This window comes from Haliotis cracherodii, unplaced genomic scaffold (genome assembly GCF_022045235.1).
Source record: "Haliotis cracherodii isolate W230 unplaced genomic scaffold, xgHalCrac1.p SCAF_9, whole genome shotgun sequence".
Classification (NCBI taxonomy): domain Eukaryota; kingdom Metazoa; phylum Mollusca; class Gastropoda; order Lepetellida; family Haliotidae; genus Haliotis; species Haliotis cracherodii.
The window spans coordinates 58,057,663-58,072,043 of record NW_027266343.1 but is presented as its reverse complement, the minus strand read 5'-3'; the positions used below and the strand labels follow the sequence as shown (position 1 = coordinate 58,072,043).

General features: G+C 41.7%; 2 protein-coding genes across 5 annotated transcripts in view; one reads left to right on the top strand and one right to left on the bottom strand.

Annotated features, from left to right (window-relative positions):
* LOC139452343 (uncharacterized) overlaps positions 1-14,381 on the top strand; it is a 111,922-nt gene that overhangs the window by 77,876 nt on the left and 19,665 nt on the right. For all 4 annotated transcript variants that reach the window (XM_071233788.1, XM_071233789.1, XM_071233791.1 and 1 more), the window contains one exon: positions 1,958-2,097. In XM_071233788.1, the coding sequence (XP_071089889.1) occupies positions 1,977-2,097 (121 nt within the window). In that variant the 5' untranslated portion in view covers positions 1,958-1,976. The remainder of the gene's footprint in view (positions 1-1,957; positions 2,098-14,381) is intronic.
* On the bottom strand, positions 472-1,098 carry LOC139452011 (uncharacterized PPE family protein PPE12-like). Its single transcript, XM_071233289.1, has one exon. The coding sequence runs from the start codon at positions 1,096-1,098 to the stop codon at positions 472-474; it is 627 nt and encodes a 208-aa protein (XP_071089390.1).

Below are 14,381 nucleotides of genomic sequence, written 5' to 3'. Positions count from 1 at the left end.
TGTAACAGATTAAATTATTATCAGCTGCATTCCATGAAATGTCTCACATGAAGATATGAAGGAAATTCAATAAGGCGTTCATTCTTCCCTCGTTCAGTATTCCTTGTTCATTCTTCCCTGGTTCATTCTTCCCTGGTTCATTCTTCCCTCGTTCAGTATTCCCCCGTTCATTATTCCTTGTTCATTATTCCCGTCTTCATTTTTCCCTTGTTCATTATTTCCTCGTTCATTATTTCTTCATTCATTATTCCCGTCTTCATTATTTCCTCGTTCATTATTTCTTCATTCATTATTCCCGTCTTCATTATTTCCTTGTTCATTATTCCCCCGTTCATTATTCCTTGTTCATTATTCCCGTCTTCATTTTTCCCTTGTTCATTATTTCCTCGTTCATTATTTCTTCATTCGTTATTCCCGTCTTCATTATTCTCTTATTCATTATCCCCTCATTCATTCTTCCCCTATTCATTATTACTTGTTCATTATTCTCGTCTTCATTATTTCCTTTTTCAGTATTCCCTTGTTCATGATTTCCTCGTTCATTATTCCCTTGTTCATTATTGCCTCGTTCATTATTTCTTCATTCATTATTCCCATCTTCATTATTTCCTTATTCATGTTTCCCTTGTTCATTATTCCCTTGTTCATTATTCCCTTGTTCATTATTCCCTCGTTCATTATTCCCTTGTTCATTATTCCCTTGTTCATTATTCCCTCGTTCATTATTCCCTTGTTCATTATTCCCTTGTTCATTATTTCCTTATTCAGTATTCCCTCGTTCATTATTCCCTTGTTCATTATTCCCTTGTTCATTATTTCCTTGTTCAGTATTCCCTCATTCATTATTCCCTTGTTCATAATTTCCTCGTTCAGTATTCCCTTGTTCATTGTTTCTTCATTCATTATTCCCTCCTGCAGTATTTCCTTGTTCAGTATTCCCTTGTTCATTATTCCCCCATTCATTATTCCCTCATTCATTATTCCCTTGTTCATTATTCCCTCATTCAGTATTCCCTCATTCATTATTCCCTTGTTCATTATTCCCTCATTCAGAATTCCCTCATTCATTATTCCCTTGTTCATTATTCCCTCATTCATTATTCCCTCATTCAGAATTCCCTCATTCAGTATTCCCTTGTTCAGTATTCCGCATTCAGAATTTCCTCATTCAGTATTCCCTCGTTCAGTATTGCCTCGTTCATTGTTCCTTCAGGGGAAATGACTGGAGACCACACCAAGCTTCAGAAACCCTTGAATTTCAAAAATGTTCCTGAGTATGTTATCTCGAGTAAGCTTGGGAGGTATGTAATGATGAGAAAGCCTGGCTGAGGCACTCTCTGGGACAACAGGCTGATGGATCCTTATGACATTAGGAAGGCTGGTAGAGAGACTGGTACTTCTTGAAGCAATCATATTCACTATCCAAGAAGCCTAGTTCCACAAAAAAAACCTTGAAACAAAAATGTTTTAATTCCTAAGCAAGTCTACAATATATTGGCAAGTCTAGATTTCTTCAGTTTCTGTCCTGAAAATGACCCGATTCTCTGGGCTCCTTTCTACTATATACACCATATTCAAGAGATATTAGACTGGTTCAATGCACAAACGAACATACTGGTGTGTGAACTGACGCTCATGAATACATCACATGTGACATCATAGATCCATGACTGGAGATGCAACATTAGTGTGTAATGTTTTGAAATCATGTGCAGCATATCGTGATAAGAATAAAGACACTCTGTGGTAACGCTTTACTGATTGTTAGTTTTGTCATTAATTGGTACACTTTGGAAACATCTCTTCTTAACGTACATACTTTCCGATATGTTTCTATGGTTCACGTTTCTTTTGGCAGTGAGTATATATCAAAAGACAAATTAACAAAAACACTATTTTCTTTCCCACGACTAAATGTTTGTGTGTCAGTGTCCTTATAGTTGCGTGTCTGTTGCAGGCCTAGATGAAGACAGCCAATGGCTTGGTGGAGTGAGTGCCGAGGGGGAGGGGGGGTCAGTACGCCCCGTATCTCACTACCAGGGGTGGTGCTACTACTGCTGGGGGCGGCTGGACTTGCCTCACAACTCGTCAATGCAGGTAAGTACTCCTCACAGAGGAACTCTGCTCAGCAAACAACTACACGAGTGAGTGAGTGAGTGACTGAGTGGCTGAGTATGTTTTACGCAGCTTTTAGCAATATTCCAGCAATATCACGGCGGGGGACACTAGAAATGGGCTTCACACATTGTACCCATGTGAGGACTTCGAACCTGTCTTCGGCGTGATGAGCTAACACTTTAACCACTAGGCTACCCCACTGCCCCGACTCTAGGAGAGGAAGCATGTACGTAGTCTTGTTCGTCCCCATGTTTGCAGAAATGTCACCCATTCACCATTAGCTATTGCTTGAGTTACTAGTCAGTGTTAGAGGTGACTTCCTTTCACTGACCACAGAACCAGTATAGAGGTAGAGGCTTTGATGCTTAGTTTTACATGATGACATAGAATACAATTTGAAAATACAAAAAGCTTTTAAGTTGTGGAAAATATAAAACTGCTTGCTAAGGGAACTAAGAATCCAAGATAGCTCTCGAGAATGGTATATGTTGGGCTTATTGATTCATAATAGGGACAATTCAATATGTTTTTTTGTTTGTTTGTTTAACGCCGCACTCAGCAATATTCCAGCTATATGATTGTGGTCTGTAAATAATTGAGTCTGGACCAGACAATCTTGTGATTGACTTCATGAGCATCAATCTATGCAATTGGAAAATGATGATGTGCATCAACCAAGTCAGTTAGCCCTACCACCCGATCCTGTTAATCGCCTCTTACGACAAGCGCAGTCGCTTTTTACGGCATGCTTGGGTTGCTGAAGACCTATTCTACCCCAGATTTTCACAGGTTCAATTCAATATGAAGAATTCTAAGACATGTAATTCTATTAGTTGATTCAAAGAAAATTATATTTGGTATGTGTTATCCCTGGGATGATCAAACAGTGGATAGGCTAGTGCCTGTGTCGATGTGCTGAGTCAGCTGTTTCCATTCAATCATCATCTGGCACTGACGGACATCGCCTTGTCTTAGCTGAATCAGCTTCTTAGCCACTGACACAACTCATTTGTATACCACATTAAGTGTACCGAGTATGCTATAGAACCTATTGGAGGTGATGCTTCATAGCAGTACTTTAAAAGTGATGAAGGAACAGGATGATGACCGTTCTGAATCTTTGAATGTAAACAATAGCCAATAACCCATCTCAACCCCTCTGTGACAGAATGTTCTGCTCCAGTGATCACACCGTGGGTCGAGGCTTATCACGTGACCAGACTTTTCTCTTGTTTGTAAGGGGCTGTCGGGTAGCCTAGTGGTTAAAGCGTTCGCTCGTCACGCCGAAGACCAGGGTTCGATTCCCGACATTGGTACAACGTGTGAAGCCCATTTCTGGTGTCCCCCTCCATGATATTGCTGGAATATTGCCAAAAGCGGCGTAAAACCATACTCACTCACTCACTCACTCTTGTTTGTAAACAAAAACATACATTCTGAAATAAGAACAGACAGGCCTAATGCAAGCCTTATGATTTACATATTGTTTTGCATAATTATACAACTAGAACTGGACAATGAGGTGCATGACAATATAGCTTTACACATCAAAGTGACCATATTTCTTGCTCTCCATAGGCCTTTGATTGACAGCCCATGGAGGATATATACGGAAATAGTTTTTTCACGTTTTAGGATATTTTCTCAATGAAAGTTATGTGTATGTAAACCTGTAGACTCTTCCAAAATGAGTGAGTGAGTGAGTGAGTATGGTTTTACGCCACATTTAGCAATATTCCAGCAATATCACGGCGAAGGACACCAGAAATGGGCTTCACACATTGTACCCATGTCGGGAATCGAACCCGGGTCTTCGGCGTGACGAGCGAACTTCCAAAATGAAACAAATGAAAAACACATAAATGAACTGTATAAGATGTAACGATGAAGCAGATGAACACTGATGATCACAAGGCACTCTGGGTAGGAGAGTGATTGGCTTCATACGACTGAGGTATATATCTCTCATAATCCAGGCTTTGATAAACACTGGCTTCTAATGTCATCAAACTAGCAATTGGCATTTTGTAACTCATCCGTAAGATAAACACACAAGCTTTCACTACAAGTTACATCTAATAACAAATCAAACTGAATCCAGTTTACTCTGTGCAGCGCTTGTGTTGGCGGCTACGCTGTGTGGAGCTCTATTGTTTTGGTTTGAGAATTGGCCATGTGCTGTCACATTTGGATATTATTTCATGCATGAACCGTTGACGTACTGCCCCTTTAAAAGTGACAGTGGGTCCTGTCTGTCTAAGTAGCTAATGGATGAAGTGGTCAGAATCGCAGATTTGGTTGATGCATTTGGTCATCATATTCCAAGTCGATCAATGCTCATGATGTCAATCAATGGATTGTCTGGTCCAGACTATGTACAGTCCACTAACTGTAGGTGGAGTTGCTTAGTGCAGCCTGAAACAACAAACAAACACTTTGGGATTTCCTCTCGCTGGGAGTTCCTATGGTAGTTGACTTGGATACACTATTCCTCACAACTATTTCCAACATGCTTAATTGATTGTGTAGAAAAGAACATTGCAAACATATTAAAATGAATGAAATTACCATATATTGGTGTGTATAAGGCGAGTTGTTCGTACCTAGAATTAGGGGGCTTTCAAGGGGGTTGTCTTACACACAGGTTTGACAAGTTTTGATGTTTTTTCCCCAACACAAAGACATATCACCGTAACACCGGAAATACCTTGACAACAAATCTGTTCTGAAGTACCCAAATTAATCATGTAATTACACTGTCTGGTTATAAAAAGTATTAATTGTATAGCTGGACTTATGTTTGTAATCTCTTTTCATAATTATCTTAAATAATTGTTTACATACATTTCAGTGAAATTGTGTGTGAAGTAACCGGTAGATTGCATTATTCACTTTTATTTACAGAAACCACGGTCAAATTACTGCTATTGACGCTTTGAACCAAACTTTAGTGGACAGAGAATGGATATATATATCATACATGCCATACATTGACTCTTTGAAAGTCATATTTGTTGTAGTTTGACTATTATATGTCAACATAAAGTTTTAGCAAGCACTAGCACGGGATGCATCGACGATGATTGGTCAAATTGTTCCATACGAAAAAATATCCTGCAATAGCGATCATCTGTACCAAAGTGCCACGTTTATGGTTATTAATTTATTTCAAATATATAGAGTAAAGCTGCAACTAAAATAACATGATATTGGCATAGATTATTCCTGATAAACTCTGATATGGGAAAAAATTGCAAACTTATTAAAATGGAATGATATTTAAGAATTACAAAGTAAGTACCAAGCTGTATGTGAGAGTTAATGAGTGTGTTTGTTTCACTTCCATCTAACAACATATTGAAACAACCACAGGGTAGGCCAGACATTATAACAGTGTGTCCCCCGAAGGTCATGGTCGTGACTGGCGGCAGCTGGGATTTCTTCCCTTCAGACATATTGCTTCTTACAGGATGTGGGATTTAGTGCCAATATCCTTGCCTGCTAATTCTAAGGGGATTGCTTCCTTTATTCAACATGTCACTGTGACATGGCCTCCGATGTCTGTCAGAACAGCACGTAGGCCATGGTCCGAATGACTTCGTGGATCATAGCATGCTTGATGTTTGGGTATACGACTGACACGTTGTGACAAGTAGCCAGGTGTTCTGTGCTCGATTCCTCACTACACAACACTTTCCATCACTTGGGCTAAGGGCTGAGATAGTAAAGGCTCCCAAGGGCTGAGATAGTCAAATTTCTCAAGTGCTAAGATAGTAAAGGCTCCCAAGTGTTAAGATAGTAAAGGCTCCCAAGTGCTAAGGAAGTAAAGGCTCCCAAGGGCTGAGATAGTAAAGGCTCCCAAGGGCTGAGAGTAAAGGCTCCCAAGGGCTGAGAGTAAAGGATCCCAAGGGCTGAGGTAGTCAAGGCTCCCAAGGGCTGATATAGTAAAGGCTCCCAAGGGCTGAGAGTAAAGGCTCCCAAGGGCTGAGAGTAAAGGCTCCCAAGGGCTGAGAGTAAAGGTTCCCAAGGGCTGAGAGTAAAGGTTCTCAAGGGCTGAGATAGTAAAGGCTCCCAAGGGCTGAGAAAGTAAAGGCTCCCAAGAGCTGAGATAGTAAAGGCTCCCAAGGGCTGAGAAAGTAAAGGCTCCCAAGGGCTGAGATAGTAAAGGTTCCCAAGGACTGAGATAGTAAAGGCTTCCAAGGGCTGAGAGTAAAGGCTCCCAAGGGCTGAGATAGTAAAGGCTCCTAAGGGCTGAGAGAGTAAAGGCTCCCAAGGGCTGAGATAGTAAAGGTTCTCAAGGGCTGAGATAGTAAAGGCTCCCAAGGGCTGAGAGTAAAGGTTCCCAAGGGCTGAGATAGTAAAGGTTCCCAAGGGCTGAGAGAGTAAAGGCTCCCAAGGGCTGAGAGAGTAAAGGCTCCCAAGGGCTGAGATAGTAAAGGTTCCCAAGGGCTGAGATAGTAAAGGTTCCCAAGGGCTGAGAGTAAAGGCTCCCAAGGGCTGAGATAGTAAAGGCTCCCAAGGGCTGAGATAGTAAAGGCTCCCAAGGGCTGAGGTAGTAAAGGCTCCCAAGGGCTGAGATAGTAAAGGCTCCCAAGGGCTGAGATAGTAAAGGCTCCCAAGGGCTGAGATAGTAAAGGCTCCCAAGGGCTGAGATAGTAAAGGCTCCCAAGGGCTGAGATAGTAAAGGCTCCCAAGAGCTGAAAGTAAATGTTCCCAAGGGCTGAGAGTAAAGGTTCCGAAGGGCTGAGAGTAAAGGTTCCCAAGGGCTGAGATAGTAAAGGCTCCCAAGGGCTGAGATAGTAAAGGCTCCCAAGGGCTGAGGTAGTCAAGGTTCCCAAGGGCTGAGAGTAAAGGCTCCCAAGGACTGAGATAGTAAAGGCTCCCAAGGGCTGAGATAGTAAAGGCTCCCAAGGGCTGAGATAGTAAAGGCTCCTAAGGGCTGAGAGAGTAAAGGCTCCCAAGGGCTGAGATAGTAAAGGTTCTCAAGGGCTGAGATAGTAAAGGCTCCCAAGGGCTGAGAGAGTAAAGGCTCCCAAGGGCTGAGAGAGTAAAGGCTCCCAAGGGCTGAGAGAGTAAAGGCTCCCAAGGGCTGAGATAGTAAAGGTTCTCAAGAGCTGAGATAATAAAGGCTCCCAAGGGCTGAGATAGTAAACATTCTTAAGGGCTGAGATAGTCAAGGTTCTCAAGGGCTAAGATAGTAAGAGCTACCAAGGGCAAAGATAGTAAACTTTCTCAAGGGCTAAGATAGTAAACATTCTCAAGGACTAATAAAGGAAAGGATTAAGTGACAATGATAACAATTATGCAGTGAAAGCCAATCAACATGCCAATGCCACAAGTCCTGTGTATGGTCAACTGCTTGTTCCCTTCTATGACAGGCCGTCCCTTCAGTTTAGTTCCCTTCTGTGACAGGCCATCCCTTCAGTTTAGTTCCCTTCTGTGATAGGCGGTCCCTTCAGTTTAGCTCCCTCCTGTGACAGGCCGTCCCTTCAGTTTAGTTCCCTTCTGTGACAGGCCATCCCTTCAGTTTAGTTCCCTTCTGTGATAGGCGGTCCCTTCAGTTAAGTTCCTCCTTGTGACAGGCCATCCCTTCAGTTAAGCTCCCTCCTGTGACAGGCCATCCCTTGAGTTTAGCTCCCTCCTGTGACAGGCCGTCCCTTCAGTTTAGCTCTCTTCTGTGACAGGCCATCCCTTCAGTTTAGCTCCCTTCTGTGACAGGCTTTCCCTTCAGTTTAGCTCCCTCCTGTGACAGGCTGTTCGTTCACTTCTAGACAGGTAAGATGACACAGAACATCCACTGTACTTTGCCCGCTGGCACCAGCTTAAATGACCAAAGTTACTCAGCAATGGAATTAGCACCTTCAGTCCTCACACACAAATTCCTGGAGCTACCTGGAGGCACTCACCCTTCCTCCCTCAGTAATGATGTTAAGATGTATTCAGCCTCCTTCCAACACAGAGCCTTCTATGCGGTACCTTCAGGCTCCCAGACTACAACAAACGGCCGAATTCTACAGCAGTCAGTGGTATAACGCAGTTAACCTTTCTTACCAGTCAAAGCCATGCTTGTGGGCTGGGGAATAACATGAAAGATAAAACTACTTTAATGATGACAGCCTGAGTCGGCATAGAAACAGAATAGAGTTCTAAGCCCCTTCTTAAGAATGGTAACGAAAGACTGGAAGAGGTTAGGAAACTCTGACCGATGGTGCCGACATTTCCAGCAGCGCCCCAAGCTGGTAGCGAGTGGTAGTCTTGACTTCTTCCTCTACTATTAATTGACTCTCTTTCAAGTATATTTGTGTTTTATTTGCATGTGAACAGACATCACCTGCAATACCGTCTTGCGACAAAGGAAGCATGAAAGTAGCCAGATAGTCTTCAATAGATTCTCACAGCAAGCTTGTCAGGTCTGCTTGTCGGATTGGCGGCAAAAACACAAACCACCTGTCAATGTTGGACAAAGTAGTGAGTAGGGAACATCGCTACAGGTGGCAACATCATCGCCGCAACATCCTATACTGCAGACACTTGCCAAATGAGCTAAATTAGCTTCTGTGCTGATCTGGTGCGAAACAAATTGCCTGGTATTTTCGTAGTGGTAGTGACATCATCAGGGAACAGTTTTGACAGACATATTTTTTGGACACTCTCAAAAACAAACATTTTCAACGTTCCACTTAAATGTTATCCATAAAATGTTTAGTACAGACTTTTAAGAGGATGGTATTGTTGTTGTTTTTAAAAGAAACAAGTTTATTTTAAAGCAGTTCTGAAACTTAGAGAACTATTTTGATTTATACAGAACTGTTGAAAACATTGAGTGAGCAGGGTTTGGTTTGTTGTCTTGCCAACCAACAGTAAGTGGAGTTTTCCATAGAGAAGACCTACTCATCCATGGCTGACTGAAGTGTATAGTATTTTACACTTCAGTTTCAAAACACAATAGTGTACATAGGTACAGTAAACTATGTTTATAAAGAACACACATTTAACAAACTAACAATATAACAAACTATTTTTTGGTCCTGTCCATTTGCTTTATATATTCTGTACATTTGCTTATAACGAACTACATTTCGAAAGGAATTAAATTTCGTGGTCCTTATGCGTTCGCTATAACTGTAGTTTACTGTACTTTATTGTCTTCTAAGTTGACAATAAGTGTTTCTGTGACTATGTTTAATTGTTTATGCACCTGCAAAACATTTGGAATGTTTGTTTTATTCTGAGATAAACATTTTGTAGTGGTGTTTTAAAGAGGGTTGACAATGTTAATAACTTTTGTTCTAAAGAGGGCATTAAAGGGGGCTGTGATGCCAGGTCTCGAGTGCATTTTCAGTCCTGAACTAGACATTGCAGAGATTTTGACACAAAAAGCTATAGGTCAATGATTTGGACCCAGGAAATGTAATAAGTCAATGGCAAAAGTCAACACATCCCATAACCGAAACCTCTACTTATCTCATGTGCGCACAAATAAACAAAGATGGAGGACTCACCATAACAACAAATCAATGCAATACTGTTCATGGATGAATGTATATGATCTGGCCAATTAATATCTCGGTAAGAAAACTCTTGACTATGTCACTATAGGTCTTGACAATGTTTCCCTATGATATTGAAAGTACGATGCAAAGACACACGCTGCTCATAAGTTCAATTACGATTTTTGATGGCTGTGCATTGTTTTGTGAAATTGATACTGTAAGTAGGTCTAATCTATTTATTTCTTAATTATGGAGTGAGGGAGTGAGTGAGTGAGTTGGGTTTAACGCCGCTTTTAACATTAGTTCAGTTATATCACGGCGTGTCAGCTTAATGTGGGAGGAAAGCCCGAAGTGATGCGAGTCTCAGACGTTTACCACTTCGGTGAAACCCACGAGCATGGGTATGGTGCTGACAAACCTAGAAACATAATTGGGTCGAACCGGGATTCGAACCCACAATCATAGGTTTCTGGCGTGCCCAAGGGACGCAACTCTACACAGCGAATTGCAGCGCCTTAGACGACTGGGCCACCCGTGCCCCTTCTTAATTATGGAACTCATGATGCCATGCTTAGCATTTCTATCAGTAAAAAGTCTGATTACTTAAAAAAAAAAATATCTGTCAAATGTGTAATTTTGTCAGTCTGTACCGATGGCCAACTGAAACGCTAAATTGTAGTAAGGGACGTGTGAAACATGGGCTCTGTCTCTGGAGAAGTTAGGTCATCGTAAACTGAGTGTGGTTTTATGCAGCCATTAACAATATTCCAGCAATATCACAGCGGGGGACACCAGAAATGGGCTTCATACATTGTACCCATTTGGGGAATCAAAACCGGGTCTTCGGCGTGACGAGCGAACGCTTTAACCACTAGGCTATCCCACCACCCCTCATCATTAACAGCTTCATAGTACACGATGAGGGAGCAGATAACCAACATGATGTTTAACAACTGGCTATGACTGCCAAATTGCCTGGTCTCTAAACAATGAATTTTCCGTGTTTTTCTGAAAGGACTTTATAGGTGTCAAATGATGTCAAAACCCTTGCCATAATCATTAAAAAGGTCTTTTTGATTAGAAGAAAATTTTATCATTGCATACCTTTGTAGGTATGTCCTTGCAATCTTCCAGTGAGTCTGTATTCTTATAGTTGTGAAACCTCACTGACTACCTTCACTGCCAGACCTGTGAAGATCCGAGTTAGAATGGGTCTTCAGCAACCCATGCTTGACGTAAAGGGCAACTATCCTTCTCGTAAGAGGCGACAATGCTTCTCGTAAGAGGCGACAAACAGGATTGGTTGGTCAGACTTGCTGACTTTGTTGATGCATGTCATCATATCCCAATTGCGTAGATCGATGCTCATGATATCAATCCCAGGATTTACTGGTAATCCTCCACCTACTATATATATTCTGCACTATGTCCCTCATTCAGTTTTGCTTGACAACGGTATAAGGATCTATACTGAAACGTCGCTTTTCACAGTGTTAAAGAAGTTGTTATCCATCAAATTGTGCCTACCTTGTAATCCCAGGATTGTCTGGGCCAGACTCGATTATTAACAGACTGACGTCATATAGCTGGAATATTGCTGAGTGCGGCATTAAACAACAAACAAACAAACAAACCCTTCACTACATCATTCTTGCACAGGCTCCTCACAGGGTGAAGGAAGGGTTACGTGGTGCAAAGAGCTTAAAGAGAGGACATAGATTATCTAAAGTCAAAAACACGAATAAGTGTTGAAGTCATCCAGTCTGAAGTGTTATGAAAAACTAGAGGGGCCATTTTGTGTTCATCATCTGCATGACAGCATCCAGAGGAGCTTCTTGGGAGGTTAGGGAAGGGTTCGTACATCAGGGGGTTGTTTTTTTACGTGTAAAAAATGAAGAAATGTTGATAAAAAGAATATTAGTGAAAGTCTGTGCAGTTGATATGTAATAAATGATTCCAAGGTGTAGAAAATCCGAAAAAGAAGAGAATCGACTTGGCAGTGGCGGCCATTGGTTGTTTTTCTTTACTCCAGTGGTTTAAGTCTGCCTGCTATTGTGTTAATTTTCATGAGCAAAACATTTTTTGAATATTTTATATGTCTGGTACAAACCAAGAACTGAAGCAAATGGTGTTTTGAAATTTGTCAGCCGTATACCACAGGGAACAGCTGTAATAGCACAGGGAACAGCTGTAATAGCACAGGGAACAGCCATATACCACAGGGAACAGCTGTAATAGTACAGGGAACAAGTGGCTCACTTAAACTCATCACTGAAATGAATGTCAAAACAACATCATTGTTGACAAACTTGTGAAAGTGTTGGTGTCCTTGACCTCTGTGACCTTGGCCTAAAACAATGCTGTGTCCCCTCATGTTTGTTTGCTTGTTGTTTAACGCCACACTCAGCAATATTTCACTCTATGACATCGGTCTGTAAATTATCAAGTCTGGACCAAACAATCCAGTGATTGACATCATGAGCATAGATCTATGCAATTGTGATATGACATGCATCAACCAAATAAGCGATTCTGACCACCTGATCCCGTTTGTCGCCTCTCACGACACCAATGGGTTGCTGACGACCCAGAATTTCACGGGTTATGTCCCCTTAAGGGCAGAGTGTATGGTTTGTCACGCGGTTGCTGGAGTGTTTATGTTATTGTTAAGAGTGTATCTCGTCTCCTTTAAAAGTGATACCTTAATTCCGATCAAATTACTTGTAGGGAGGAATTGTTCACTTGTTATGCCTGAAGACCTGAAGTTTAGGTAGGTCACTCACTCACTCACTCACTCACTCACTCACGCACGCACGCACGCACGCACGCACTCACGCACGCACGCACGCACTCACTCACTCACTCACCTCACCTCACCTCACCTCACCTCACCTCACCTCACCTCACCTCACCTCACCTCACCTCACCTCACCTCACCTCACCGGCTGACTTGGTTGATGCAATAATTTGTCATCGTATCCCAAATACACGGAATACACAGATCGATGCTCATGATGTCAATCACTGGATTGTCTGGTCCAGACTCGACTCAGACTATAGTGGAATATTGCTGAGTGCGATGTTAAACAACAAACAAACATACAAACATACAAAAACTTAACAATGATGGCATTAACACCTGTCATGTTTGAGGTCTACATATTGATAAAGAAATATCTTTTAAACAAGAAATTACATTGGTCTGACCAAAACATTCCAATGGCATTAACCATGCACTGTTTCAGTGAAATGCCCAAGACATCATATTCTTCAAGTTTTAGAATGTTACTGAAATGTCAGCATTCGTCTGATACTAGTTCAGCTTTTACTTTCTCAATTTAAGGGGTCAAAGGTTACAAAAGACAATGTGACTGTGTCAAGATATATGATCTTAGAAATTGAATGAAACCATTTTGTAAGTTTGACATTTTGAAGTCACTCTGCAAGACTGAAAGGTCAAGGTTTGGTGTAAAGCCATCCATTACTCTTGCAAGACTACTGAGCATAGCATGACCCTGTCGTGTTGCTGAATAGGTGAGTGAGTGAGTGAGTTAATATTTAATGTCACATGGGCAGTATCTCAGCCATGTCGTGACGATCAAATGTTATACATAATATATGCATTCAAACAATAAAAGCCTGTCAACACAGGACAGTAAAATAACTAGCACATCACAGATTAATAGTTAAAACTAGTATATAACCATAAAAAAGATAACACTATGTATAGCAACACAATATAGAAAGGGCTATAGATCACGATCAACTGAAGGTAGATCACCATACTGGGGACCATGGGGACTTACCGGTACATACCTACATGGACCCCAGCAGGATTTACACCATCCCTTCAGTTGCTGGCGATTGTACGCAATTTTAGCCACTGTTAAAATTACAAATATACTATGTTTAAAAGAGTAGTAGACATAAATATTCTTTGAACGATATGGACTTCCTGTCAGGGGTTGTGTTGCTGCGTTCCAGCATACTTGTGTTAATACACAATGAACCTGGTGATTGAGGATTAACTGGCCAGTATGTATTGTATGTGGATATGCCAAATCTATTTCCCAGTCTAATAATTTTTATCTTTAGTTGGTAATTCCATATTCTTTCAAGTCCTGCCCTGAAACATAAATACGTTGATGACATCCAACTGGGCAAAGATGGCCGACAGGCTATGATATTGTATCAGCATCGGATGACACATGACAAATTACCTCCCTTTCATTAACCGTGTCGTCAGATAGTGGGCACTACGGACACCCACAGACAGGTAGCAGAGGTGAGATATCCTGCTCCTACATGATGAAACTCCCCCACGAGGTGACGCACCCGGCCTCCCCAGCATCACCTTCGCAATCAGTCAATCATGAAAAACACCCTGTCTGAAGACCTAATTGGTTTTTTCAAGAAGGGATTAAATATCATCAATCTAGGACTGCCCCCTAAGGAGGCGGTTGAGAGCCAGTTAAATGTACTTAGAAGCCACACAGAACCACATTATATCGATAGGGATTTCTTCACCGGCTACTGAGTCGACCATAATGGCCGATCAGTTAGCTGATCCCTGTTGGAAGCACACATAAACTTTTCGTAATGGAGTATTAGACAGTTTATTAAAAACTAGCCAGGATTGGGGAGTCATCCAGGTAGGGGGCTGTTGGTGAGTCGTCCGTCGTGGCCAGGTCGTTACTGTTAATTTGAAGAGGAATTAGTCAGGAACAAGCTATAAAATACTGATGGCCAATAGAAGGATGGTAATCACCC